This window comes from Rhinopithecus bieti, unplaced genomic scaffold (assembly GCF_001698545.2).
Source record: "Rhinopithecus bieti isolate Rb0 unplaced genomic scaffold, ASM169854v2 scaffold_40803, whole genome shotgun sequence".
In the NCBI taxonomy this organism is placed as follows: Eukaryota; Metazoa; Chordata; class Mammalia; order Primates; family Cercopithecidae; genus Rhinopithecus; species Rhinopithecus bieti.
The window spans coordinates 944,593-972,515 of record NW_016816762.1 but is presented as its reverse complement, the minus strand read 5'-3'; the positions used below and the strand labels follow the sequence as shown (position 1 = coordinate 972,515).

At 46.3% G+C, this 27,923-nt stretch overlaps 1 protein-coding gene across 1 annotated transcript; it reads left to right on the top strand.

Moving 5' to 3' along the window:
• Nucleotides 1–201: 201 nt before the first annotated feature.
• RSPH1 (radial spoke head component 1) lies at nucleotides 202–24,396 on the top strand. The gene is made up of 9 exons (XM_017855228.1): nucleotides 202–423; nucleotides 3,490–3,603; nucleotides 3,706–3,811; nucleotides 10,063–10,153; nucleotides 10,719–10,854; nucleotides 14,140–14,211; nucleotides 19,714–19,867; nucleotides 20,876–21,025; nucleotides 24,012–24,396. Exons 1-9 carry the CDS (start codon nucleotides 370–372, stop codon nucleotides 24,062–24,064), a joined length of 930 nt encoding a protein of 309 aa, XP_017710717.1. The 5' UTR covers nucleotides 202–369; the 3' UTR covers nucleotides 24,065–24,396.
• Nucleotides 24,397–27,923: the final 3,527 nt, after the last annotated feature.

Sequence of the window (27,923 nt, the reverse complement as noted above, 5' to 3'; positions counted from 1 at the left end):
ACCCGCCCAGGCTCTGCCCAGTCCCCGCCCCCCTCCCTTTCCGAGCAGTGATTGGCCAAGGTGGCCCCTCGTTGCTATGACGGCACCCCAATGCTGCCACTGGCTCCACCTCGTCCCTTCCGCCCCGCCCCTCTCTATTCTCGGGCGGTGATTGGTCGAGGTGCCCTTCCCGTTGCTATGACAGTATGCAAAGGCTGCCAGTGGCTCCTCCCGCGCCGTCCGCCTCGCCAGTCCCAGCTCCCCATCTTCCGGGCCGGGAGGGAGGCGGGGCCGGCCGCGTCTCCATGGCGACGCGGGACGCAGCGGTGGAGGCGGTTGCTACCCACCTGCTAGAGGCGTTGCGGCTGCGATCCAGGCTGAGGCGAGACCATGTCGGACCTGGGCTCGGAGGAGTTGGAGGAGGAGGGAGAGAATGATATTGGGGTGAGAGCTCCTGATAAGAAGGGGCTTCCCGGGGTGCGCAGCGGCGGGGGAACGTCGAGGTTGGGTTTGGAGAGTGAGGAGGGGCAGAAGCCAGAGGTCTGAGCCACAGTTCCCCAGGAGGCCCCGGCAGGGACGAGGACCACACCAGACACACCTACGTACATCCTGGAAGCTGATGGTGAAAGGTGAAATGACATCTGGTTACCACATCCCGCCTCGTTCTTCCCCCACCCCCATCCTGCCTCTCATTAAAGGCAAAGATTTCCCAGCAGAAGGCTTTGGAAGTTTCCTCCTCCCTGTGTTAATTCCCATCGAGGCAGTTTTCTTGGATGAGCAGATCATCCCACGCTGCCATACTGCCCTTGAACAAGTCATTTCTGTAGCTGAGATGTGCTCCCCCGGCATTTAGATGCATGGAGGAAAGTTGCTTCCTGGCAGACTCCAAGAAATGCTGAGGAGGCCCTGGGCTCAGAAGAGGGTTCCTGAAGATATTACCTTATAGGTGTATCCTCACATGTGCTTTCTTCAGTTCCTTCTGAACTGACCCAGGTCTTTGGAGTTATTTCCTGGCTTAGGCAGCAGAGAAGAGAAAGAGCTGCACATCCAGCCTGTGAGCTGGGTTCTGTGTGGGAATATTTCTACCACCCAGAAAGTAGTTCCTCCCTACTCCATAGGGTGACCTCTCCATGGCTGACAGGTAGGGAACCTTAGCCGCTATGGTCTGCATGCACAGTACAGAGTTGAGGTACTTTCAGAATTAACTGAAAAATCTAGCCACTCTGCAGTGGTGCTGTCAGTGCCTGCCCAGACCTTTTTGCTAGCTCTGGGCATTCATCTCCCAGCTTCTGCCTGATTTGCTGCTCAGCCACCACTTCTGTACACTGGAACTACCTGCCCCGTATGGAGAGCCAGAAGTGCCTGAAATGCATATCCAGTCAGACAGCCAGTAACTAGTGCAAGAAGCAGAACAAAGTCTGCAGTGCAATTGATGCCCCTAGAGTGCCTGCTGGATTAGGCCAAGTCTGGGACTTCACCTGCAATGGCATCCTTCCTTAGCTGCCTGCCCTTTCATGTCTTCTTCCCTGCCCTCTTTACAACTTTCTCCCAGGAGAGCACTGAAAAAAATCAGGCCAGGCGCGGTGGCTCACGCCTGTAATCCTAGCACTCTGGGAGGTCGAGGCGGGCGGATTGCCTGAGCTCAGGAGTTCGAGACCAGCCTGGGCAACACGGTGAAACCCTGTGTCTACTAAAATACAAAAATTAAGCTGGGCGTGATGGCAGGCACCTATAATCCCAGCTACTTGGGAGGCTGAGGCAGGAGAATGACTTGAACCCGGGAGGCAGAGGTTGCAGTGAGCCGAGATCACGCCACTGCACTCCAACCTCGGCGACAGAGCGAGACTCCATCTCAAAAAAAAAAAAAAAAAAAATTGCTTGTTCAGGGTCTGCTTCTGGGTGAGCCCGACCTGTAACACTTGCACAGCAAGCTTTCTAGTTTGTCTCCTCAAATGGCCCCACTGATTTGTAACTTTTTACTGCCTATAATTTTTAGGTTCAGATCACATTTGGGGTCATTTTAAAGGATTTCTCTCTCATTCAGCCACCCCAGCGGCTCAGTATTGGATGTATTGGGAAGCCTCTTGGATGGAAGGAGGGGACTTTTATACATTTTGATGTGAACTAACCCTGAAACAAATCTGTAAGGTCACCGATTTTTACCTTACATTCTAGGTAGGAATTAGTGGGCCAAACAGTGCTAGAAGAGGGAAAGAACTGAACAGATGTTTATTTCTAAAGTCCTCATTGTAGTGTGTCAGTACTTGTGTTATGACAAGTTTATATACATCCAATTCCATTTTTAATTTTAATTTTTAATAAATTTTATTATGTATATTTAAGAAATACAGTGTGATGTTATGAGATACCTGTGTTAAATCATTACTGGATGCTTTCAGCATGTTATTATTTACTACATTCACTCTATACCCGTGTATTAGGTAGTAAGGAACGTTTATTTTCTGAAGGATAGGAAAATTGCAAGCTTTGGTTACATTTTTTATTGATTTACTTTTAAGATAGACACATAATTGAGCTGGCATGGTGGCTCGTACCTGTAATTCCAGAACTTTGGAAGGCCAAGGTGGGAGGATCGCTTGAGTCCAGGAGTTTGAGACCAGCCAGGGCAATATAGTGAGACCTTGTCTCTACAAAACAAAAAAAAATTAAAAATTAGCTGGGAATGGTGGTGCATGCCTATAGTCCCAGCTATCAGGAGGCTGAGGTGGGAGGATCACTTGAGCCTGGGAGGCAGAGGTTGCAGTGAGCTGAGATTGTGCCACTGCACTCCAGCCTTGGCAACAGAGTGAGGCCCTGTCTCAACAAAACAAAACAAAACAAACCATAGATAGATATGTAATTATTGCAGCATTGGGTCATGAGTGTTTGAACCTTAAGTCTGTCACTAGGTATTTTAAAAATAAGATAAACTTAATCCACAAGAGAGCCCTGTGTACTCCTCAGTGCCCTCTACCTGTCCCTTCCATCAGATATTCCTTGCAGGGCAAAGGTCTCTTCAGGCCACACCCCACCCCAGGGATCATTTGAGGAAAGAGTTGCTTCTCTCAGGGCATTTGCCTTTGAAATCGTGGATTACTGAAGGAAGCAAATGGGGAGGTATTTTTGTGTGGAACTGTTCTACCTGCAAGTGCTATTTCAAGCATGTTCCTCCTAAAAACACAGCTTAGAGTATCTAGCATTTTTCACAAATTGGTTAACCTTGTTACAGGGTAAAGGATTATCACAGCGATTGCAAGCTCCTTGCTGGAGGGAGGGAATGAGGCTTCCGCCCTGGACATGTGCTGGGGTGTGGCCTTGGACCAGGGCCTCATTTAGCCCAGGCATGGTTACCTACCTCAACTGTAAGGTGGGAAAGGTGGGACAATTGAGTACAGTGCCAAGGATTTAGTATAGTGGGATGATTCAAGGGTATGATATTTATAAAATGCTTAGCATCTGGTTAGTGCATATTGAATGGTAGCTGTCATTGTGTCAATTTTCATTACCCAGGAATATGAGGGGGCTCGGAATGAGGCAGGAGAAAGGCACGGACGCGGGAAGGCGCGGCTACCTAACGGAGACACCTATGAAGGGAACTACGAATTCGGTAAAAGACATGGCCAGGTCAGAACCGTTGACTTGACTGGATGGTTTTCTCTATTTAATGCTCCGTTAGTAAATGCTACATTCAGCAATGACATGAATGATATAATCAATGTGTTTCAGGGGACCTACAAATTTAAAAATGGTGCTCGATATATCGGAGAATATGTTAGAAATAAAAAGCACGGTCAAGGCACTTTTATATATCCAGATGGATCCAGATATGAAGGTAAAATGTTATCACGAAGCAGATTTTCGTGTTGCAGAAGTTTGCTTTTCTTTCTTTATGATTGAACTTGTCTGTGAATACTGACATGTATGACAAAGCTGAAAGTGCTCCAGATTAGTCATTCAACGAACAGATTGTGTTACTATATTCACAGGATTGACGCAGAAACATGAAAGCCTTGTAATTAATTAACTCACTAATGAATCTGTAGTGGGAAATCTGTCCCTATGGCCAGCATGTCCATGTTCTGGGAGCAGACAAAAGGGAGGCTGCTGGGTGGATGCAGGCCTCGGAGCTGGTGGACCCACGGTTTCAGCTGCTCTGCAGCATTCATCTTCCTGAACCTGTCTTTGCATTTTCCATTTCTGACCAACCCCGCGTCTGACGGATGTGTTATTTCTTTAGGTCGAGTGTTTCCTTACATCAGGGCTTCTTTCTGGGAGTTGTCCTGCCTTGTTAAACGGACTTTTCCTATCTGTGCCATAATTCCTTACAGGCCAACATTATGTTTGAGGAGGATTCTTTTTCCTTTATTTCCAAGAGCCTCCCTGCCGCCCCTTGTGCCATTGTCACCTGGTGTGATCACACATTAGTGATATCCCAAACCTGGGAAGGGGGACAGGCAAGGAGCGTGCTGCGAGTCTTCAGAAAGTGTATGCAAAATTCTGTGTTCTGGGTTTTTTGTTTTTTCCCTAGGAAGAAGGAAATTGTCTAGTTTTCTTCAGATTTCCAGAAAGATCTGTGGCCCTGTCCTTGGACTCTGGTGACAATAGGTGTGACCTTGCCTCAGCTTTCTCATCTGTAGCATGGTGAGGCATCTGCAACCGTGCCTGATCCATAGTGAGCGCTCAGTAACGGGCTAGGACTGTGAGGTACCACGTGTGACAGCATCACTTCTTAGTGAGGAGGATATATTCTTAGAAAGTGCAAGCTATAGTTGCTTGCTTTGCTCCTAGATAAAATAAGAACCAGTAGGTGGTTCTTATTTTAATAGATGTCAGTGATGATTCTGTCCAATTCTGAGACCAAGATGGAGGGTGTTAATACCGTCCCTGTTAGACAGAATTTGTTTTGTTTTGTTTCGTAAATCCCAGAAGGCTTGCTCTATAAGAAACACCACCTGCTTTTTAAATCAACTTTAAACAATTTAATTTGGGGCTTAATTTAATTCTTTCCAAATCCTTATGCACCTAATCCCATTCTTGTCCCTTTTGATTTTAGTGTAGATATCGATATAATTTGAACAACACACACACACACGAAGATATTTAGAATGAGGGATTTAAGGAATTTTGAATATGAAGGTTAAAAAGGGCTAACTGTTTCTCTGACACCAAATGCATGGATTTTCCATGCTATGTACTTCTCCAGTCTTCTGTGTACACCAACTGAGTTTCCAATGATGCAACTCCATTCTGACACCACCCAGAGTTAGCACAGACCCCACAGGTTAAGGGCTCAGTTTCCAAGACTGCCCCATTTCAGATGTCAACCTCACGTTGTGGATCCCTAGGGTACCCACGCTTCTATCTGACTCAGCTACAAACTGGGGGTTCCTACAACACCCTACTCAGGTTTGATATGTGCCATAGTGGCTCATAGGACTCAGGAAAACACTTTACTTAGGTTTACTGGTTTACTGTAAAGGATATTATAAAGGATATGGATGAACAGCCAGATGCAGAGGTACACAGGGCAAGGCCTCGAAGGTTCCCAAGCATAGGAGCTTCTGTCCTTGTGGAGGTGGAATGCACCATCCTCCTGGCTCATGATACGTTTACCACCCCAGAAGCTCATCAAATCTTGCTCCAGAGTTTTTATAGAGCTTAATCTCCAGCCCCTTCCTTCTTCTTTCCCAGAGTTGGTGGGTGGGGCAGGAGGTTCCAATCTTCTTATCACTTGGTCTTTCTGATGTTCAGTCCCATCTTGAGGCCATCCTGGGCCTCATTTGCATAAGTTCAGGTGTGGTCAAAAGAGTCTCATTTTGAATAACAAAAACATTTCTTATCAGTCAGGAAATTTCAAGGGTTTTAGGAGCTCTGTGCTGGGAACCATGAATAAAGACCAATATTTCTTATTGTGCCACGCTAACATATAAAGCTCATCTGGTAGCAGTTGGGGTTTTTGATTCTCCAGATGGCTTTGTATCTTAAAGGGCGCAAGGTATAGCCACTACCCAGAGACTTACTCTCTGACAAAAGCTTAAATAAGTATCTTACTTCATTAAGGCAGTAATGGAAACTGAGGTCAGATTGTAACATAGTAAGCCAATACTCTTCCAATCACAAAATCTCAGTTAATGTGTGACTGAGTTATTCATAACAGTGTATCTTGGCTGGCTGCCATCACAATGGGCCAGAATGGTTTTGTGCAGGGCAGTGTGTTCAACATCAGAACCCTGCGGCGTAAAGCCCAGTATCCTACCTGTCTCCCAGATGGTCAGACAAGTCCAATTAGGGAGTCCAGGAACCAGCAGAGGCTACAGTGCTGCAGGAGAGGAGTGGGGAGACAGTTCTGGGTGGCGGGTGACTTGGATACAGGCAGGAAGGCAGAGGTTTTTAGGGGTAGTGGCAGATAAGATGGAGGGGAGGGTGGGTGCCAGATGTTGGGGAGGCCTGGACCCCATGTACTGATTCTGAGGGTTGGGGGTTTAGGGCCAGCTGAGGACTCTGAGGTTAAGGAGGAGAAAGAGCATCGCTGTTCCCTGCTGGCCTTGTTACCTGTCAAACAGAACTCATCAAAACAAAGAAGTTTAATAATGACATTGTGGAGAAACGAGAATGATATGACAACTTGAAGCTGGGTTTTTTGGAAGCTCTCAAATGGCAGGAGCTGGAAAAATGAGCACTTGACTATTGGGATGCTTGTGGAGAAGAGAGCATGGTGTTAGAATCAGACAGACTCCAATTTTCATTTCAGTCTTGCTACCCAACAGCTGTGGGACCTTGGGCAATGCATACAGTCTCTCTGCTTTTCAGGTTCTGCATCTGTAAAACCATATTTCAGCTATTACACATACCAAATGCTGTGGCAAGTGCACGGAACCCTACCCAGGGTCTGACGCTCCGTGTTTCCCCATAAGTGTGGGCTTCTTCTCTCCTGTGTTTGACTTACCCAGCAGTGTAGGGAGCCAGCTTGGCAAGACCATGGGCCAGCATGGCACACCAGTGACCAGCCAGCATTTGAGGTGGGAGGAGCATCTTGGAGAGCTTCTCATTTTAAATTGTCTTCAATCCCAAGTGCCAGACACACTGCTCTACCCTAGGAGCACCCAGCTCCACACCAACCAACTGACCCAACAACCAGCCAATCAAACAGCCAACCAGTCACCCAACCAGTCAACTGACTAGCCAACCAACCAATTAACCAATGAACCATCTAACCAACCAACCAACTAGCCAGCCAGCCAACCCAACAACCAACCAACCAACCAGCCAAGCAAACAGCCAACAAATCAACCAACCAACCAACCAATCGGTTAACCACCTAACCAACCAACCAACCAGTCAGCCAACCAACCAGCCAACCAGTTAAGCAACCAATCAACCAACCAGCCAACCGACCAACCAACCAACCAACCAGTTAACCAATCAACCAACCAACCAACCAACTGTGGGAGTTACTCCTGAAGAGAAATATAGTTGGAAAAAACCTCAGTTGACAAGGTCAAGAATGATCAGAATGTATAGGATTGGGGTAGAAAGACTTCTAAAAAAAAATTAAGTGCAAATTTAAAGCCACGATAATAAACTTTATAAATGTCATTCACCTCAAAAAAGGAAACTTGACTCATAGCTGTTAGAGATGTGCCTCAGCAGGTGACTTTTCTCTGAATTACCTTCTCCTTTTGTGCAGGGTCCCTGCGGTGGCATTACAAAATGCTGGGCAGAGCCTCTTAACAGGTTTTTTAAGTAGATTGGGACTTTAAAAAATTTTGCTCACAGTCCTCATGGTGCAAAATTTAGTATCTTTTGCAACATTATTGTTCTGTTTTATTTTTGAAAATTTTCTGCAAAATGTATTTTTTTTCTTGCAATGACACTCTAGAGACCCTCTGACATGGCCAAGAGAGGAGGGATATAATAATGTTGTCATGATCTTTTGTTGGGAAGAAACCAAATGATGTGCCTGTTTCAGCTGAGGTCTCTGTGCCCCAGGGCTGTGCTGGAACCACCTCACAATAGCTCATAAAAACCCATTCTGTGCATCTCTTCCCAGCTCCATGTGTAGCTTGAAATTGGCCACAGTGTGAGTGTTTACACCACAGAAACTGGCAAATGCTACAAATCCAGGCACATCACTGCCCCTTAAGATCCAGACACATCCCTCTAGGTATTTGCACATTCTCGTGGTTACTTTAGGTTCAGGGACCTGAAGTATTTTTTACTGAATTATCTCAAGTTGGGGGTCTTCATCTCTCTTGTTCATGCTGTTCCTGTCACACATCACATCATGGGGCCTAGTCCTCTTCCTTAATTGTTAGTGGTTGCCACCTTCCCTCTCTCCATGAATTTTTGGTAAGCCTGCTGTTTTCTGAATGACTACCCACTTTTTGAAGTTGTGCCATGTAGCTTTTTGTGCTGCCTTCCCTGTCCTCGGCTGCTGCTCAGGTGCCAACCTCCCATCCCCAGGCTGGTGCTGGCGCCCTGGGGACATGCACTGTCCTTTGTACAGCTGTTTGTTCATCTCACAAAGTGCACAGGACATTGTAGGTGCTGAGTAAATACTGGAATGATTGAGGAAATAAATATGTAGAAATTCCTTCTGTAGGTAAATTTTGGGGTTATTCACATAAACAAATATTGCTTGAATAATTAGCATTTTCTTAGCCTATTGGGTATTCTTTATCTTCATGTGGAAGTAAGTCCAGTTTTGGGTAAGCCAGAAGCTTATATAAATTTTGGGGACCCTCTTTAAGAAAAGAAAATATAAAATTGGTATGAAAGTGAATTTTCATTTGTAATAATAAATCAAAATGTTAAAAATTTAAAAATACCGCAAACATCACAGAATCTAAGTAGCCTGAGTTTTACTGTCTGACATACTTCTAGAATAGCTTTTCTCTACCTTTTGTTAGCTAATACTCTGAATGCTTCTCCATATGGCAACCATTTTGTAATGTTTTCTATAGAGAGGATAGAAATATAATTCCTTCTTTTCTCTTTGATCAACAAATTGATCAACATTTGCTTTTTATTATTCACAGTCTCAAAACGCATCATTTAGCTTAATGACTTGGTGTCATATGCGCGTTTTTAAGAGATGTCACCTTTGGGAGACCTCTATTAAGTTTCTTTCATATGTGAGCCGTAAGATTTGAGGACATTTTGAGTTTTCTAGTGCAGGGACTCATACTGTGGTTGACAACAGTCGTTTGCGGTTGTCTGCATCGTGGAGTGGTATTATGAGTTCTATGATATCCTTGCCAATTTCAGTACTTCCTACCAAGCCTCTAAGGACTTAGCAGAAGCCTGTATGGAGGTGAGGAGGTGAGGGAAGAGTTCAAGCAGAGGCATGGGTCAGCCACGGCATGGCACCGGCGGATGGAGCTGCTGTGCAGCTGGGGTTAGGGTGGCACGTTGGAGCCAGATGATTGGGTGGGAGATAGACTGAAATGCTGGCAGGTGGCTGAGGATAGACAATCAAGCCCTAGAGTTGTTGCTGGATCACTAAACATTTGCAAGGTAAATGAAGTGTGGTGTTAGGATCACTGGCAATGGGTCAGACAACCCTGGTTTGTCTCCCTCCTTGTTGCGTCTTCATGGTGCTTCTGACTAACCTGTGAATTGTGTTTGTTAGTACATGCAGGTGGCTGTGGCCCACATCCATACACCTCATTCTACCTGTACCCCGTGAACGCCTGACTCAGCCCTCCCTTACCCCACTCTTCACCATGACTATGGCCCACATCCATACACCTCACTCTACCTGTACCCCGTGAACCCCTGACTCAGCCCTCCCTTAGCCCACTCTCCACCGTGGCTCAGCACCCATGCCATCTGGCACAAAAGGAAGAGGGGTGGAGGGACATTAGAGTGGAAACAGACAGCAGCCTTGGTCAGTGCTGTTAAAAGTCTCTCTTCTGCAGGGTTTCCTTAGCTGAAGGGGTCTGTGTGTGCATGGGGCCCCGAATGTAGTTTCATTTGCTTCACAACACATCCACCTCTGCCATGGTTAACAATTTGAAGACATGGTACAGGGCATCGATCCCTTCCTCTCACCTGGGCTTGCCTTTGTGTTGTTCCTTTCAGGAGAGTGGGCAAATGACCAGAGGCACGGCCATGGTGTATACTACTACATCAATAATGACACCTACACCGGAGAGTGGTTTACTCACCAAAGGTTCGGTTTCTATCTTGAGTCTTGTGGGATTTGCTTATGTAGTGAGAACATGATGTCTGCAGATTGTTTACACTTACTAAGGAACAGAATCATAACAAAAGCCCAGTTACCAACTCTGCCAGGGAAGTCCAATCTTCCTATGGCTTTGAGGCAAGGATGCCTTTCTGTGCAGGTATAGACTCAAGTAACTGATATCTGCACCTCATTTGGGGCAGAGCACATGAGTCTTTCACCCAAGAGCCCCAGGGAGTGGAGGGCACAGAAGAGCCATTGGGGAACCTGAACCACACCTCCCACTAGCTCTGCCTCTTCCCTGGGGAAAGCAGTTGACACACAGGAGGCTTGCCTCTGTCCAGCCGGCCTGTCCTCTGTGCCTCTGGCAATGTCCTGTGCTTGGGGCACACTGAGCAGGTGGCACCTTCTGACTGGACACAGATATAGAAGCTACATCGCTCTTGAGCCTGCATCAGCCTAGGCCCCCCTCAATGTCAATGTCTGTGTTTTAAACCTGGGAGATTTTTCACTGTGCTGGAACAAAATACCATGTTCCCCTTGTCTTAACCAGGCATGGGCAAGGCACCTATTTATACGCAGAGACGGGCAGTAAGTATGTTGGCACCTGGGTGAACGGACAGCAGGAGGGCGCAGCCGAGCTCATTCACCTGAACCACAGGTACCAGGGCAAGTTCTTGAACAAAAATGTAAGTCCATGGGAAGTGACATTTGCCAATAAAGTACAAAATAACCCCCTCTGGCAGCCTGTGCGAATGTGTGACCGGAGAATACTAAAAACTCAGAGAAAACTGAGTCCAGCCTATTCAAATGTGGGGAACAAGACAGCCGTGCCGTTCTCTGAGCCTCTGGTACCCACGGAGGACAGAATTGGGGGGAGGGAGGGTTTGGCCCATTTCTCTGGGTCTCAGCACAAACTCCCACTGTCTTTCAGCGGGGACCTGTTGTATTGTTATAGAACACGTGGGGGCATCGGAACCTCTTGTGTGTATTCCTTTTCATCAGTAAATGAGATACCAAATATCTGTTTCCTGCAGTTGAGCGTGGAGGGGTTTGTGTTTTGTTTCTCTGGAAGGGGTGGTGCGCCATCCCTGGGGAGGAAGACCCCCAGCTCCCTCCTCGTGCTGCAGGGCAGCCTACATGCTCCTAGTCGTGGTGGGAATTGAGGCTACCAAGGGCCTGGCCCTGGGTCTGGAGGCTTGCCAGCTTCCAGCACCCACGGTGGGCTGTTTCTGCTTGGAAGACTTGGTGGTTCCTCTGGCCTTCTTGTACAGAGAAACCTTGAATAATTCAGAAGCTAATACTCAGGCCGTTGTGGCAGCTTTGATCAGGGGTTGAGCAGAAACTTTCCCTGAAGAGAGAATTTGCGAGCAAATCGGTGGTGTTAGAAGTTGACAGAGGGAATGTTTAGCTGATTTAATGAAGGCTCTTCAGACTCTCTTAGAACCCAGTTTTCATTTATATATAATTCATGCCCTAACCACAGATTTTACTTTTAGTCTTCATTAAAACAGCACATTCCCCTCAAACCCACACATTGTTTATATAATTCCCAGCAAATTTCTGTGGGTCTTTTTGGAGGAGATGGGAAGGTGGTTGCAGAGGAAGGGAATTTGATGAAAATGAATCTGGAAGAATCAATCAGCTTGTCCAGCCTAAACCAGTCTGAAAAACCAGGGTAAATATGGAGGCTTTGTTTTGCTAGTTAGTAAAAAACTTTAAATTATACAAATAATACACAAGTACATTTCAATTGTAAAGCATTTAAACACTAGGATCCTGCCCCACTGCCCTGGGCCCAATCCTTCCATGCTATTCCTGTGTGTCATGTAAGTACACTCTTTTTTTTTTTTTTTTTGAGACGGAGTCTCGCTCTGTTGCCCGGGCTGGAGTGCAGTGGCCGGATCTCAGCTCACTGCAAGCTCCGCCTCCCGGGTTCACGCTATTCTCCTGCCTCAGCCTCCCGAGTAGCTGGGACTACAGGCCCCGCCACCTCGCCCGGCTAGTTTTTTTGTATTTTTTAGTAGAGACGGGGTTTCACCGTGTTAGCCAGGATGGTCTCGATCTCCTGACCTCGTGATCCACCCGTCTCGGCCTCCCAAAGTGCTGGGATTACAGGCTTGAGCCACCGCGCCCGGCCGTAAGTACATTCTAATACAGTCATCTGACACAGAATTATTGTTTGGGGGTTTTAATTACATAATTAGGATCCTACTGTATCGGGATACAAAAATATACATAAAGATACATCTTTGTCATTTTGCACATTTGAGACTATTATGTAGGTTAGATAATGGAATTGTGAAAACTTTGAGGACTGGCATTTAAAATCACAATCGGTAGTGCCCATTTTCCTAAAAAGTGGTGTCAGTTAATACTCTTGCCAATAGAATATGAGTCTCTTTGGCATATATTCTCATCAACATTGGATATTCTCAGTCTTTAATGTTGTTGTTGTTTTTTTTTTTTTTCCAATCTTATGGGTAAAAAATGTCATCTCATTGTTTTAATGTGTACTTCCCTGATTACTAGTGAGGTCAAACATCTTGTCACCTGTTTATTGCTGGTTTGTGTGTCTTCCTCAGAAAATTCCCTGTACATGTCCTTGTGGACGAGTTATCAGTACTACAAAGCTTCAATAATTAAAACAGTGTGATACCAGGATGCACACAGACACACACACACACACACACACACACCGATGAAGCAAATTAGAAAGTCTAGAGACAGGTTCCAGTACATAAAATAATTTCACACACAATAAGGATGTCAAATTAATAAAGGGATGATGGGAGGAGTCAAGACATAGTGCTAGGAACACTTGATAATTATTTGGGAGGAAAATAATAGTTTTGCCTTCACACAGATGAAGATACTTTCCAGAAGGAGTAAACACTTATATGTACCCTAGGAAATATAGAAAAAAATGTCGATGAATATTAACGTTGAAATGAGGAAAGAGAACTTTCTAAACAGAAATAGAAAGGAAAACCAGTAAGTTTAGCTTTATAAAATAACTTCTTATAGATTAGAAAATGCTGTAAAAAAATCTAAGAGATGACTGTCAAATGGGGAGAGAATATTTGCAACATTTAATATATAAAGTGTCTTATCAATCAATGTGATTTAAATGGCTAAAAATCTTGAAAAAAATGCAGGCTTACTAACAACTGAAATGAAGTGAATTAAAATTGTGAGACCCCGTTGTTTTATATGAAAACACAGGCAAAATAGAAAATTTTACACTCCTAAAATCAAGAGTTTGAAGATCTGGGACTCTTAAGTGCAGTTGTGGGAATGAAGTGATCAGAGCCTCATCTAATCAAAATACATGTATGCTTTTGTCCAGAAATTCTGAGAATTTAAGAACGGTATCAAAAGCGTACATAAAGTTGTAACTCAGAGTACGTTTACCCGAGCGTTCTTTGTAAAAAAAAAAAAAAAAAAATCAGTATCCCAAATACCAGCAATAGTAACTGAGTAAAATAGGTTACAATCCATAGATGAAATAAAATACCAGGTGGCAACTGGTGTTAGGAAAGAATATTTGTAAATATGAGAAGTAGTTCATGCCATATTTCTCAGTAAAAATAGAGTGTGAGTTAGTATGTACAATTATGATCAGATTTTTATTTAACAATGTACACTAGAAGCAAAGTTACAAAGAATGCATCAACATATTAGTAGTTCCATCTCTAGCTAGTTTGCCTATGGATACTGACTCACTGAGGTTTTCTGAAAATGAATACAGCACTTTTATAAAAAAGTAAAATGTGGTTAAAGTTTTCAAAAGTAAACAAAACAGGGCACATACTTCCCAATTCCATTAGCCATGAGTTAATAAAAGCATTCTTTAATCCATGTTAGACTTTACCCAATTTTGTGATTTGAGGTGGGTATTGTGGTGGTGACATTTGTATTTTGTATTTTCTGCTGGGTGTTGACATTTAAGAATGGTTTCTCTTTGCTCGCAGCCTGTTGGCCCTGGAAAGTATATATTTGATGTTGGGTGTGAACAACATGGTGAATATCGTTTAACAGATATGGTAAGTTGCAAACCATGTATGGGGTTTTTACATTAACAGGCAAATAGCTGCTCAAAACTATTGATCCTACAAGGTTGGAGGTGATTTGCCTAAAAGTTCTGCCAACTCTTAGGAACGTTCCCATTTCCATTTTCCTTGGTTGCATGTGTTAGTACAGAACTAAATTGCCAGAAGCAAACAATATCATTTCCCAGTTATTGCAGAACTCTAGACTTTGTTGATAGATACCGCTTTTGTCAATAGAAACTAATCCTGGCTAGGCACAATGGCTCACGCCTGTAATCCCAGCACTTTGGGAGGCCGAAGTGGGTGGATTGCTTGAGGTCAGGAGTTCGAGACCAGACTGGCCAACATGATGAAACCCTGTCTCCACTAAAAATACAAAAATTAGCTGGGCATAGTGGTGCATGCCTGTAATCCCAGCTACTCAGGAAGCTGAGGCAGGAGAATCGCTTGAACCTGGGCGGCGGAGTTTGCAGTGAGTCAAGATCACGCCACTGCATTCCAGCCTGGGTGACAAAGTGAGACTCTGTCTCAAAAACAAACAAACAAACAACAAATAAAAAACTAACCCTGAGTGGGAGGGTTCTAAACAGCCTTAGGTCCCAGAAGTGACAACTGAATCTGTAACTGGTGTTGCCAGTTTGTCCAATGGCTGTTAGCTTGTCCGGTGTGCGGCATGCTCCTCTGAACGTGCCATTGGTAAGTCTTTCTCTCTCTTTTTCCTTTCCAATATCTAACATTAATATTAACACTACATTGGCATTCCCTGGTCGATAGTAAAGCTAGTCAGCTAATATTGCCCTTACAAGGCATCGAGATATGCATATGTGTGTTGAGGTGGGAATATCTGTGTTCCTATTCCTCTCATTATTAATGTCTGAGCAATCCCTGTAGATAATTAGCAATTTAGTAACATTTCCTGACCCTGGTACTGGTTTTGATCCTTTTGACTTATTTCTTTAGCTGAGGTCATTCTCATGGTAAGAAGTTTTGAGTTTTAAGGAGCAGCGTGAACCTGACAGACACACGTGTGGAATCATGCTTTTGTTTGCTTTTTGGTCTCTGAAGTTTTCGAGGCGTCCCTTCCTAGTGAGTTAAGAATATATTATTGTACACAAAGTCTCCCATATCTGCATACTTTCTTTCTGAAGAAAGCCGAGGAACGGATTATTGGGCCCACCATCACATCAGTGCCCTTTCAATCTGGGTTAGTCCTTTTCGTGCTGCTATAAAGGAATTCCTGAAGCTAGGTAGATTATAAAGAAGAGAGGTTTACTTGGTTTACAGTTCTGCAGGCCATAGAAGAAGCATGGCACCAGCAACTGCCTGGCCTCTGGTGAGGTTTCAGGAAGCTCCCACTCATGATGGAAGGTGAAGGGGAGCTGGCACCACAGCTCAAAAGAGGAGGAAAAGAGAGGGGAGGAGGTGCCGGGTATTTTTTTTTTTTTAAACAACCAGTTCTCGTGTGAACTAATAGAGCAAGAACTCACTCATCACCACAGGGAGGGCACCAAACCATTCGTGAGGGATCCGCCCCCTTGACTCAAACACCTCCCACCAGGCCCCACCTCCAACCCTGGAGGTCACATTTCAATATGGGAATTGAAGGGGACAGACACCCCAACTATGCCGCAACCTGAGCCGAGTCATCTCGTTTTGTTTTCTCGTTGCTGTGTCCCTCTTCAACCCCCTGGCATCACCCAGAGGCCCTGCTTTAAACCAACTCCTCGTCACCTTGGGGTTGGCTGTGAGGCTGGGGAAAGCCACTCTTGGTCACAGGAGGTAGACGGCACACTGCAGGGAGCTTGGAAGGCTGCGAGAGATCCTGTGCACAAGGGTCTGTCCTGCACCTGCTCCGTGCCACCCACTGCTGTCTCTGCCTAGTGCTCCATCCTTTCACCCCAAGGGCCCTGGCCTGGAATCCTCAGTCTAAACTCATCACCAGGTTTTCAATTCAGTGCTCTCCACAGTTTTTTTTTTTTGTTGTCGTTACACGGAGTTTTGCTCTTGTTGCCCAGGCTAGACTGCAATGGTGTGATCTCGGCTCACTGCAAACTCCACCTCCCGGGTTCAAGCGATTCTCCTGCCTTGGCCCCTCACCCCCGCGCAGAGTAGCTGGGATTACAGGCATGTGCCACCACGCCCAGTTAATTTTTAATTTTTAGTAGAGACGGGGTTTCTCCATATTGGTCAGGCTGGTCTCAAACTGTCGACCTCAGATGATCCGCCTGCCTCAGCCTCCGAAAGTGGTGGGATTACAGGTGTGAGCCACCGTGCCCAGCCCTCCAGACAGTTTTATAAACTTTTCTCGTTTTTCTTCCTGGAGTCTGTTAGATTCTAAAACAGAAGGGAGTCTTTGAATCTTTATCCCTTAACCTCCCATGATCGAGTGACTGTCCATGCTCCGTTGCTGCCTCCCGAGTGGCCAGAGTCTGGACATCCCCAGGGCACTCTCAGCCCTGACCTCAGCCACCCTCTTTTCCTGATTCCTGCTCCTGCGATGTTCTACTTTCTGCACATCACTCTGGCCACGGTTATTTAGTTTCCCAAAACAGCCCGTGGTTGCTCATGGTCCACCTTCTTGGCTGTGACCAGAATCCTGTGTGACCTCACAGTGCCCTGTCTTCTTTGCTACTTCTTCTCCTGCTTTGCTCCAGCTAAAAGGAACCACTGGCTAGGGGCAGGTCCCTAGCAAACCAGAAAATGAAATGGCCAAAATGCTTGATTTCGTTGCTAAGTATGAGGCCCTACCTCCTCTGAACATGGATTCTTCATGCACCGCAGGGTGCTGTAGTCTGGGTGGAAGGCAGCTTCCTATAAGTCATCTGCATCTTACAAAACATAGAGGAATTTGACATACTGTCTTCCCCCGAGGTTCCACTCCATTTATGTGTGTGTGTGTGTGTGTGTAACCTCTTACATACATAGTCAGAAGCTTAAGAAAGACAGTCGGCTTTAGGATTCGATTGTGACAGGGATGTATTTAGTGTTTTGCTGGGATTTCCATGGGGTTGGACACCTCTCACCTGTTCCCTGAAGGAACCTATTGGTTAAATGGATATATTGTCAGCACTGGTAACAACTGTTTAGGTTTACTGGTGACTGAGAAAGTTTTTAAATTTGTGCAGTGATAAAAATAAAGCCCATCTTATTAAGTGCTTTGCAGCTTTAGACTTTACTGGAAAAAGTTCCTAGAAGTCAGTATTTCAGGACGATGAGAGAAAGGTAGAAAGAGCATCAGTAACATCTGAGGGAGAATTACTGATATAAGCCCCAAGCCCTGTTGCTGTTTAGGAAAAACCACCCATGAAATAATGCAGCAGCAACCTGAGGGCTTTGTCGAAGGCCACCCACTGTGCTGTGGGGGTGGATTAGGATGGTCGTGGAACAGAAGAGCCTCCATGTTCTCTTTCCCTGGTAAGGGGAACGTACACCCTCTAGAGCAGGGGTTGCCAAGCTGCAGCCCATGGCTCACACCCTGTTTCTTTTTATTTATATTTATTTATTTATTTATTTTTGAGATGGAGTCTTGCTTTGTCGCCCAGGCTGGAGTGCAGTGGCGAGATCTCGGCTCACTGCAAGCTCCACTTCCCGGGTTCCCGCCATTCTCCTGCCTTAGCCTCCAAGTAGCTGGGACTACAGGCACCCGCCACCACGCCCGGCTAGTTTTTTGTATTTTTTAGTAGAGATGGGGTTTCACCGTGTTAGCCAGGATGGTCTCGATCTCCTGACCTCATGATCCGCCTGCCTTGGCCTCCCAAAGTGCTGGGATTACAGGCGTGAGCCACCGCGCCCGGCCTGTTTCTTTTTAAATTATGGTTTTATATGTATATTTATAGAGTTTGAAATTTGCCATTTTAAAGCATGCTTTCAGTGGCATTCAGTACATTCAGTGTTGTGAGAACGATGCCTTTCTGGAACTTGTCCGTCATCCCAGACAGAAACTCTGTACCTCTTAAGCAACAACTCCCCATTCGACCTCGCCCAGTCTCTGACAGCCTTTAATCTACTTTCTTTCTCTATGCATTTGCCTATTCTAGATGTTGTGTATAAATGAATTCATTCTGTATTTGTTCTTTTGTGTCTGGCTTCTTTTATTTAGCATGACGTTTTTAAGGTTCTTGCTTATCCATTCGTCTGTTGATGGACAATTGAGTTGCTTCCACATTTTAACTATTATGAATAATGCTGCAGTGAACACTGGTATACAAGCATCTGTTCGAATCTCTGTTTTCAGTTCCTTTGGTTATATACCGAGGAGTGGAATCGCTGGGTCATAGGGTGATGCTGTTTCACTTTTTGAAGAATTGCCAAATGTTTTCTACAGTAGCGGCAGCATTTTACATTCCCACCAGCAATGTAAGAGGGTTCCACCTCTTGGTTTTATACATAAAGTTGAGTGCAGTCCCCAAACCAGCGCTGTCAGCTTCACCTGGGAATCTGTTAGGAATGCAGCTTATTGGACGCTATCCCAGACCTGCTGCGTCTGAAACTCTGGGGGTGGGGCTAGCAATCTGTCTTTTAGTGCTTTCTGGGTGATCCTGATCTAAGCCAAGTTTGAGGACCCTGTCCTGCAGCGCTGGTGTCAGCCTTCATGGGTGGCCACACTGGAACACTCTGAGACCAAAATAGACAGTAATTGATGTCCCAGTGACTCAGTGGAAGAGGCAGGTGTCTGCCCCTCTCTGTCATCGGTATTATCACCTATGTGGCAGCGAAGTGTTCCGTAGTCATAGTGCTGATGCTGAGATCTTTGGAATTTTGTGATAGTCACAAAACTGAGAAGGAGGCAAATATGCTTGGCAAAATTGGCACATGTTGGCTGCTCACCATTGTCGAAACCATACGTTTTTTAGTACAAAGTGTTCCCCATTCAGACTTGATGAACTCTCATTCTGCTTTCCTTGCATTTTATTTTTCCCCATTGACACTAGCGCTTTCATGTTTATGCAAATCCATATCATATGGACATCTTAGGAACTTCTTAGGCCTAAGCCTAAAACATATGGATGTTTCTTTTATTATTTATATAAAGAATAATACAAATAATTGTGTTTCTACTAAGCTCAATAGACCTACAATTATATAATATAAGAATTTTTTATATTAGAATTGGAAAATGTGGCCAAACAATTGAAAAGACCACTTAATCCTGGCCACTCAGTTCTGGCCACATAGTCCTGGCCATGTCTTAGCTATTGCAGGCGACTGCGACATGCTCACCTGAAAGCCTTTCGTGGTGCCCATTATAAAGCTCGCCAGCCTAATGTTGCTCTGGAGACCTTATTTCTCACCCTGGCTCTTTCAAGATCCGTTCTCAACCCTGAGATTATATCACAGATAGTCGGCAACTGGTCTGATTCCTGAGTGACATCCTAAAAAGGCTGAAACACAAGCCAAAACCTGTCTTTCAAAACCTGTCCTTCCTCCCTCACTTTCAACATTCCAGACCAAGATGACACAAATGTTGGTAAATGTACATTTTTGCACTTAAAATAGGAAAGAGGAGAAGAGGAAGAGGAGGAAGAATTAGTAACTGTTGTTCCAAAATGGAAGGCTACCAAAATCACGGAATTAGCCCTGTGGACACCAGCCCTCCCCAAGGAGCCGACCTCTACGGACGGACCTGGCCAAGAGGGTCCAGGAGCTGAGAGTGTGGGGCAACGTGTTGTCTCTCAGGCTGTCCGTGTGTTGTGTGTGGAGTGTGGTGTGTTGGACCTCTCCGTATGTCTTGTGTGTGGTGTTGTGGGGCACCCCTGAGCTGTGGGATGGAGGGTGTGAGGTGCCTTTAGGCTGTGGGAGTTGTGGACATCCTGTTTTCAGGCCAGCTGTAGTTGGACTCTCTGAAAATCAGATGCTGGGTCAGTTGAGTGTGCGGGATGTTATTAGGGAGAGTCTTTGGGATTGGAGGACACTCCCAGGGAGCGGAGGGGAGAGGAAAGAAACAGGGTTGATTGGACAGAGGCAGAGGCGTGGCCTCCACAACCTTGCTTCATTCTGTGGGGAGCACTGTGGCGTCCTGGGGACCTTTATGCCCTCACCTAGGTCAGTGAGTGAATGTGGGTGTGACCCCGGGCTGGCACTGACAGCAGCCAGGGGGACAGTCCTTCCCTGAAGAAGGGTCCACATGGTGCCTCTGTGTCCAACCCAGTGGTCTTCCTGGAAGTCCTTAATGTGCTGGGGAAAGTTGAAGGTGGCTACGCTGGGTGAGATCCCTTCCATGACAAGAGGAGGAAAGCCAACTCTGATTGGCTCCGTGAAAGAATGCTCCTGCTGCTAAGAATTTCTTGGCTCTCATGACTGGGAAGCTCAGGGACAGCCCACAGCATGGCCGGGCAGCCTCTGCCCTCTGTCCCAGCTCTCCTCTGTGCTGGCTCCTCTGGCTGGCACTCTCAGGAACCCCAGGGGACTTCTCTTTCTCAATAGTCTCATCAACACCCTCAGGAATTAAAGTTATCAGACTACCTGCTCCCATCCCTGAGCCACTGACTGCAGTGGGGCCTGGGCTGGGCTGGGTGGATGTTGAGATGGGGAACACGAGGTGCTGCCAGTGGGAGGGGGAGGGTGGGGGCACGGCAGCCCAGGGGACAGCTGCCCTGCACAGGTCTGCAGGCTCCATTGTTCCCAGGAACTCAGGCTTCTGACCTGTGCTTTATCTCAGGTGCAGGAGAACCTGGGGAGGAGGCCCAGGCTCTGCTGGAGGGCTTCGAGGGTGAGACAGACATGAGGCCTGGAGATGAAGACGCAGATGTCCTCCGGGAGGAGAGCCGGGAGTATGACCAGGAGGAGTTCCGCTATGACATGGACGAGGGTGAGGTCCCTGCGCAGGGAAGTGGGGCGAGGGCCTTCCCACAGGGGCCATGAACAGTGGGATTCCCCTTCCCTCCACCAAGGTCTGCCTTCAGCTGGGCCCCAGGGACTTGGGGAAGGCTTAGGGGGCCCCCTGTGAGCCCTCACTGGAGCCATCACAAAACATTACTCCCTTGCACCCTCCTGCAAGCTAGGCTGCAGTGAGAATGGCCTGGGTGTGCAGCGGTGCCCATGCTCTTTGTCACAGGAGGACCGCCACCAGGCTGGAGAGCCCCGTCAGACATGCAGAGCCTGGGTTTCTTTTCTTGCGTGATTTTTTTCTTTTTTTTTTTTTCTTTTTTTTTGAGACGGAGTCTCGCTCTGTCACCCAGGCTGGAGTACAGTGGTGCGATCTTGGTTCACTGCAACCTCCACCTCCCTGGTTCAAGCAATTCCCCTGCCTCAACCTTCCAAGTAGCTGGGATTACAGGTGCATGCCACCATGCCTGGCCAATTTTTTTGTATTTTTAGTAGAGACAGGGTTTCACCGTGTTGGACAGACTGATCTCAAACTCCTGACCTCATGCAGTACGCCCACCTCGGCCTCCCAAAGTGCTGGGATTTGCATGATTTTTAGCAGGGCTGACTCACGGGAGTGTGGTTTAAGATGAGTGCTGTTGGGAACTAGCTCTTTTTAAATGGGTTTGGATGTAAGATTAATCTAGAAACTTCTGCCTCTACCAGCTCATAGGGCAGGGATCTGACCTCAGTTCTGACTGACTGAAGCTTCGGGTTCCTGGAATCTTTAAAAATCTTTCCCCAAGTGCTTGTGGGCACTTGCAGAAAGCCCGGAGAGAGGACTCTCTTCCCTTAATGCACTTTTCACATCTGACTGAAAGAGGGCATCATGATTGTGAGGGAAAGGGCCATCTGGGAACAGCGTGGGCACGGTGGCCTCGGGCACAGGGTCTGCAGTCCCATTCCACTTAGTTTATCTCTGTTGTAAATTAAGAATATACTTCCCATTCCTTTGAAAATAATACCTGAAATAATGAAATCACATAAAGCGTTTTCTCTTAGATGCTTGAAGCATGCATAGACTTTCGCGATCGGTAATTGCCCTGAGCGCTGTAGAGATGAACTCAGTGAGGCGGTGCTGAGGTGCAACGTGGGGTCAGGTGGAAACCTGGCTTTGCAAGTGAGCATGGTCTCTGCTTCTCTGACTTGCACAGGGTGGATAGAGTGAGCCCTGGTGGGTAGGGGGTCCACAGGATTCTGTTAGGATTGCGCGGCTAGAGTATGCACGGTGTCAGAGCAGCATCCAGCTGTGCCCACAGATGTCAGCCCTGAGCCACAGTGGAGCACAGCTGGAGGGGGAGACACTGGGTTTGATAGGCAGTGTGGAAATGAGGGGCTGGGCTGTCACCCTTCAATACCTAATGGGAAGCTGGAATAAAGGAATCAGTGAGTTCCCTGCAGTGACAGGGACGTGTTACCATCTACCCAGTCATGAGGTAATGACTCACCTGGGGCAGGACCAGTATACTCTGGGTTAGCTGGGAGGGAGGTGGCAAGGAATGGGTGAAACCAGGAAGGAAATTCCAGGCAGAGAACAGAGTCTGACAGCAGAAGAGTGTGGGGGTAGGGAGGTGGCCCCTTTCCCTTGGAACCAGATAGCCTTTGAACCTGACGCTGAGCCCAGTGGACGGGACCTCTGGGGGCTGTAGGGATTGCCTGTATCAGGCTTGCTTTCTGAGCTTCTCTGGGGCAATGAGGATGGGTACCCTGGAGCCAGGCAAGGCAGGAGGCCCCAGAAACTTTGGTGGAGGAGATAATGGAGGGCATGGAGAAGGAGGAATCCTGAAAACCAGACTGGGAGAGGAGGGACCCGGTGGATGATGCCCAGTACCAGCGGGCGTCTGAGACTGTGGGTTCATGCACCGCCTTGGACAGAGGGAACACCCCCTTAACTCAGTGGTTTTGGGGGCTCCAGGGGACATTTGCAATGTCTGGAGACTTGGGAGGATGGTGAGGGAGGTGCTGCTGGCATCTTCCTGGGGGGAGGCCGGGGACGGTGCTGAATACCCTGCAGGGCACAGGACAGCCCCCAGCAAAAGGTCACACCCACAGTGTCAGGAGGGCCCTAAGTGAAAAGGGAGTAATACAAAATAGGCTTAGTTGGCAGAACATTTATCAAAATAATCCAAGTTCAACATGTATTCATCACGAATCCCACATCACATTGGAGACTTACCCTACTAATTTCTTCTTTAATATGCCCAACAGTAAAAGTTATAGAGTTTAATTAATAATAAAAAATAACTCCACCTTTCACAAAACGCTTAAATGTAGCATCTTATAAGAATGTGGCAAATTTCTGCTTTTTTTTTGAGATGGTGTCTTGCTCTGTCGCCCAGGCTGGAGTGCAATGGCGCGATCTCAGCTCACTGAAACTTCTGCCACCAGGTTCAAGTGATTCTCTTGCCTCAGCCTCCCAAGTAGCTGGGTTTACAGGCATGCGCCACCACGTCCAGCTAATTTTTGTATTTTTAGTAGAGACGGGGTTTCACTATGTTGGCCGAGCTCGTCTTGAACTCCTGACCTCAAGTGATCCGCTTGTCTTGGCCTCCCAAAGTGCTGGGATTACAGGCGTGAGCCGCTGCACCCAGCTGCTTTTCTTTTAATTAACAGCCAAGCAATTACATGTTTTATCCACAAAGCTGGCTGTTTTGGACAGGTGTGCAGGCATAAGAGGATTACTAATGTTACTGAGGATAGTCTTGTCTTAGCATTTACTTTGAGTATGTATTTTACTTATTTTATTTCTGATACCAAAAGAAAAAACTGTTGAAACGCGTATGAGATAAAATTTAACATTCCATTTTGACTAATGAATGCTTAATAGTTATAATAATTTTTTTTGGCAAAAGATCTGTTAGTGAATAAAGACTTTAAAAAATAGAACAAAGCAAATATGTGATATACTCATGTTTCTCTTTTCTTTTCAGGAAACATTAATTCTGAAGAAGAAGAAACTAGACAATCAGACCTCCAGGACTAAGATGAAGTGAGCTGAGAGGAGATTGTATCGTAAGAATGCTTCTGTTATTAGCCAGGCGCGGTGCTGCGTACATGTAGTCCCAGCAATTCAGGAGGCTGAGGCAGGAGGATCGCTTGAGTCCGGAAAGTTGCAGTTGCCGTGAGCCGAGACCCTCACCACTACACTCCAGCCCGGGTGACAGAGCGAGACCCTGTCTCAAAAAATGAACAAAAACAAAATGCTTCTGTCAGTTAACAATCTTTATTAGAGGATTTTTAGTCTTTCTTTCTCAGCTGTGTGTTAAGTCGGTTTACAATAGCAAATAAACCTCTTTATTATCCTTTCTTTCTGAACTAGCCTCTGCTTCAAGTTTTGTAAACTGAAGGTGACCAGGTGGTTTTGCCATGGCTTTTCAGTGGTGTCTTCTCCTTGGATAGAGACAACTGTAACTCTGCGGGAGACGGTGAATGGAAGTTTGGCTTCTGGCTGAGCTAGGAGAGTAATTCTGTACCCAAACCTCTCTCTCAGATTTTCCACAAGGGAGGTAGGAAGCACTTAGAACACGAGGATTGCCATATGCAACGCTCCTCAAATGCAGTGCGATGGGTACATGGCTGGCTCAGGTAGGAGATCACCCGCTGCCCTCCAGGGCTTCCTCCCACTCCTTCTCTTCTCTGTGTGGAGCCCAGGCCACTGTGGAGGCCCTGCAGGTGGCTGGGGAGAAGGGCCACCCGCAGGCCAGGCTTTGGCCTGCTTTGCACATGCTTTGGTTTCTTAGTGTGCTGGAGGCTGCCACCTGCACCTCGTTCACATTTCTTGAGGACTGTCTCAGACTCTGCCTCTCCTTTCTCTCCCCAGTGCCAGGCTATCCCCTTCTTCCTGGGCAGGTAAGCGAGCACCTCCCAGGGGAGCCCGACTCCCCATCTTGCATGGCTCTGCTTCACGCACCCTCCCCTTCCCTGAGTTACTCAGAGGCCAAGTGTCATCAGTTCACCCCAAAATGTCCTTTCGAGTTGGTTTAACAAATGTCAAGGACGTTTTCAGTTCATCCCTGACATCTTCGGTTCACCCTGAAACAGCTCACCCCAAAGTGTCCTTTAGAGACATAATCTGGGGGCTATGTCTCTAAACAGGGGGCATGTGGAGACAAAAGTGGCTCCCTCTTGGATGCTAACCCACCATGTTGACGTCTGATCGGCCCCAGTCCCGTGAACACCTCCTGGTTTCCGCTTTATCTACTGTCTCTAGTGTAAGAACGTGTCAATCTTGACGTTACCGCACAAATTAGAGGCCATAGTGCACATGGCATTCTTGCTGTACTGAAGATTGCCTTTGTCTTGCTGGAGCATATATGCTCTTTCCCTGTGGTATATAAGCCCCGGGTCTGGGGAGTAACAGTGCAGAGAGTCACCTGTCCTGTGGCTGCCCAGGGCTACGCTTCCATGTGTAAGTTCCCCAATACATCAACCAATACTGACAAGCTGGATTTGTCTGCCTCCTTCTTTGGTTTCTTGGCTCCTTTGGCATTTGGGGACTACTTTGCATACACAGCCCTTTCATGGAAGAAGGCCTCCTCAAGACAAAGCACACAAGCCCGGTGTGGTGGCATGAGCCTATAGTCCCAGCTACACGAGAGGCTGCAGGAGGACTGTTTGAGCCCAGGAGTTTGAGTCTAGCCTGGGCAAAATAGTGATACCCATCTCTAAAGAAATACATTTTTTTTTTTTTTAGATGGAGTTTTACTCTTGTTGCCCAGGCTGCAGTGTAATGATGTGATCTTGGCTCACTGCAACCTGTCCCAGGTTCAAATGTTGCTCCTGCCTTAGCCTCCCAAGTAGCTGGGATTACAGGCACCAGTCACCACACCTGGCTAATTTTTGTATTTTTAGTAGAGACAGGGTTTCTTCATGTTGGCCAGGCTGGTCTCGAACTCCTGACCTCAGGTGATCCACCCACCTCAACCCCCCAAAGTGCTGGGATTACAAGCGTGAGCCACCATGCCTAGCTTAATGAAATACATTTAAAAAAAAATCTAAAAGAGAAAGCGCATACAGCATTATGAATATAAAATTAGGTTAAAACAAATGTTTATTTAGAATAGGAAAATAAATTATAATAAAATTACAAATGAAAAGTGGATAAGCAGCACAAAATCTAGAAAACTATTAGAATATTGTTATTAATTCACTGCTTAATACAACTCTGTAATACATCTTTCCTGCATTTTTTTCCAGCATACCCTTTGATTACCTCTTTTTACGACAATTTTGTAATATTTTCTATAGGGATATTAGCAAGATAATTACACTGTTTCTTTAGGGTGGTTTATTCATTACTGATAATTGAGGGGCATAAAACATTCATCTTCACATACAAACATAACACCATGCACAAAACTGCTACAGGATTGCGAATGACAAACAGGCATGCTGATAAATCCAATTGCAGGTGATTCTCATCCAAAATTAGATATGATAGGGGCAGGGCACTGTGGCTCACATCTGTAATCCCACCACTTTGGGAGGCCGAGGTGGGTGGATCACTTGAGTTTAGGAGTTCGAGACCAGCCTGGTCAACATGGTGAAACCTCATCTCTACTAAAAGTACAAAAATTAGCCAGGAGTGGTGGCGGGCGCCTGTAATCCCAAATACTTGGGAGGCTGAGGAAGGAGACTCGCTTGAATCCTGGAGGTAGAGGTTGCAGTGATCTGAGATCACGCCACTGCACTCTAGCCTGGGTGACAGGGCAAAACTCAATCTCAAAAAATATATATATACATATATATACACACACATACATACACACATATATACATACATACATATATATACATATATACACACACACACATATATACATACACACATATATATGATGATATGATATGATGGGCTGGTCACGGTGGTTTACTTCTGTAATCCTAGCACTTTGGAAGGCTGAGTGGAGGATTACTTGAGCACCAGGAGTTCAAGACCAGCTGGGCAACATAACAAGACCCCATCGCTATAAGAAGTACAAAGATTAGCCTGGCTTCCTGGCTACTCAGGAGGCTGAGGCAGGATGATCACTTGAGCCCAGGGGGTTGAGGCTGTGGTGAGCCGTGATCACACTACTGCACCCCAGCCTGGGCAATAGAGTTGAGACCCAGTCTCAAAAAAGAAAAAAAAAGTATATGATGTATCATCATATCCCTGACAGGCGATATTCTGGTTAGAAGCAGCCATCAGTGTACTGTTACAGTTTTCCACGTCAGATGATTGAAATAATCTCCATAGGCCGGCTTCTGACTCAGTGCACTTCGAACCTAGTTTCTTCTACACTCCCACACGCAATGTTGCTGGAGCTAGAGGACAGGTTCATCCTGGGATTTGACCTTTGACCCTGCACTTACATGTCTCCATTACGTGACCATAGCAAAATGGGTGTTAGAAGTATTTCTGGAAGTGATACTACTCCATGACAGGTGGCAGCAACTGTACTACATATGAAAATTACTCAAGCCTGTAATCCCAGCACTTTGGGAACGTGGCGAATCACGAGGTCAGGAGATCGAGACCATCCTGGCTAACACGGCGTGAACACCCCGGGTTTCTACTAAAAAAAAAAAAATACAAAAAAAAAAAAACTGGCACGGACGTGGGCGGGTGCCTGGTAGTCCCAGGCTTACTCGGAGGCTGAGGCAGGAGAATGGTAAACCCGGAAGGCGAGCTTGCATGAGCTGAGATCCGGCCGACTGCACTGGCGGGGGCTGGGCGACAGAGTGCGACTCCCATCTCAAGAAAAAAAAAAAAAAAAAAAAGAAAAGAAAATTACTGCAAACCAGTGGCATATACAAATACTCTCCGGAACCCAGATCCCCATATCTACCCTTGATTCAAT

Excerpts from the sequence above, each read along its gene's own strand:
- RSPH1 (XM_017855228.1), top strand. The coding sequence starts at position 370 with ATGTCGGACCTGGGCTCGGAGGAGTTGGAGGAGGAGGGAGAGAATGAT. Across the intron at positions 10,855-14,139 it reads GCAAGTTCTTGAACAAAAAT|CCTGTTGGCCCTGGAAAGTA; the intron begins GTAAGTCCATGG and ends CTTTGCTCGCAG. Across the intron at positions 21,026-24,011 it reads CCGCTATGACATGGACGAGG|GAAACATTAATTCTGAAGAA; the intron begins GTGAGGTCCCTG and ends TTTTCTTTTCAG.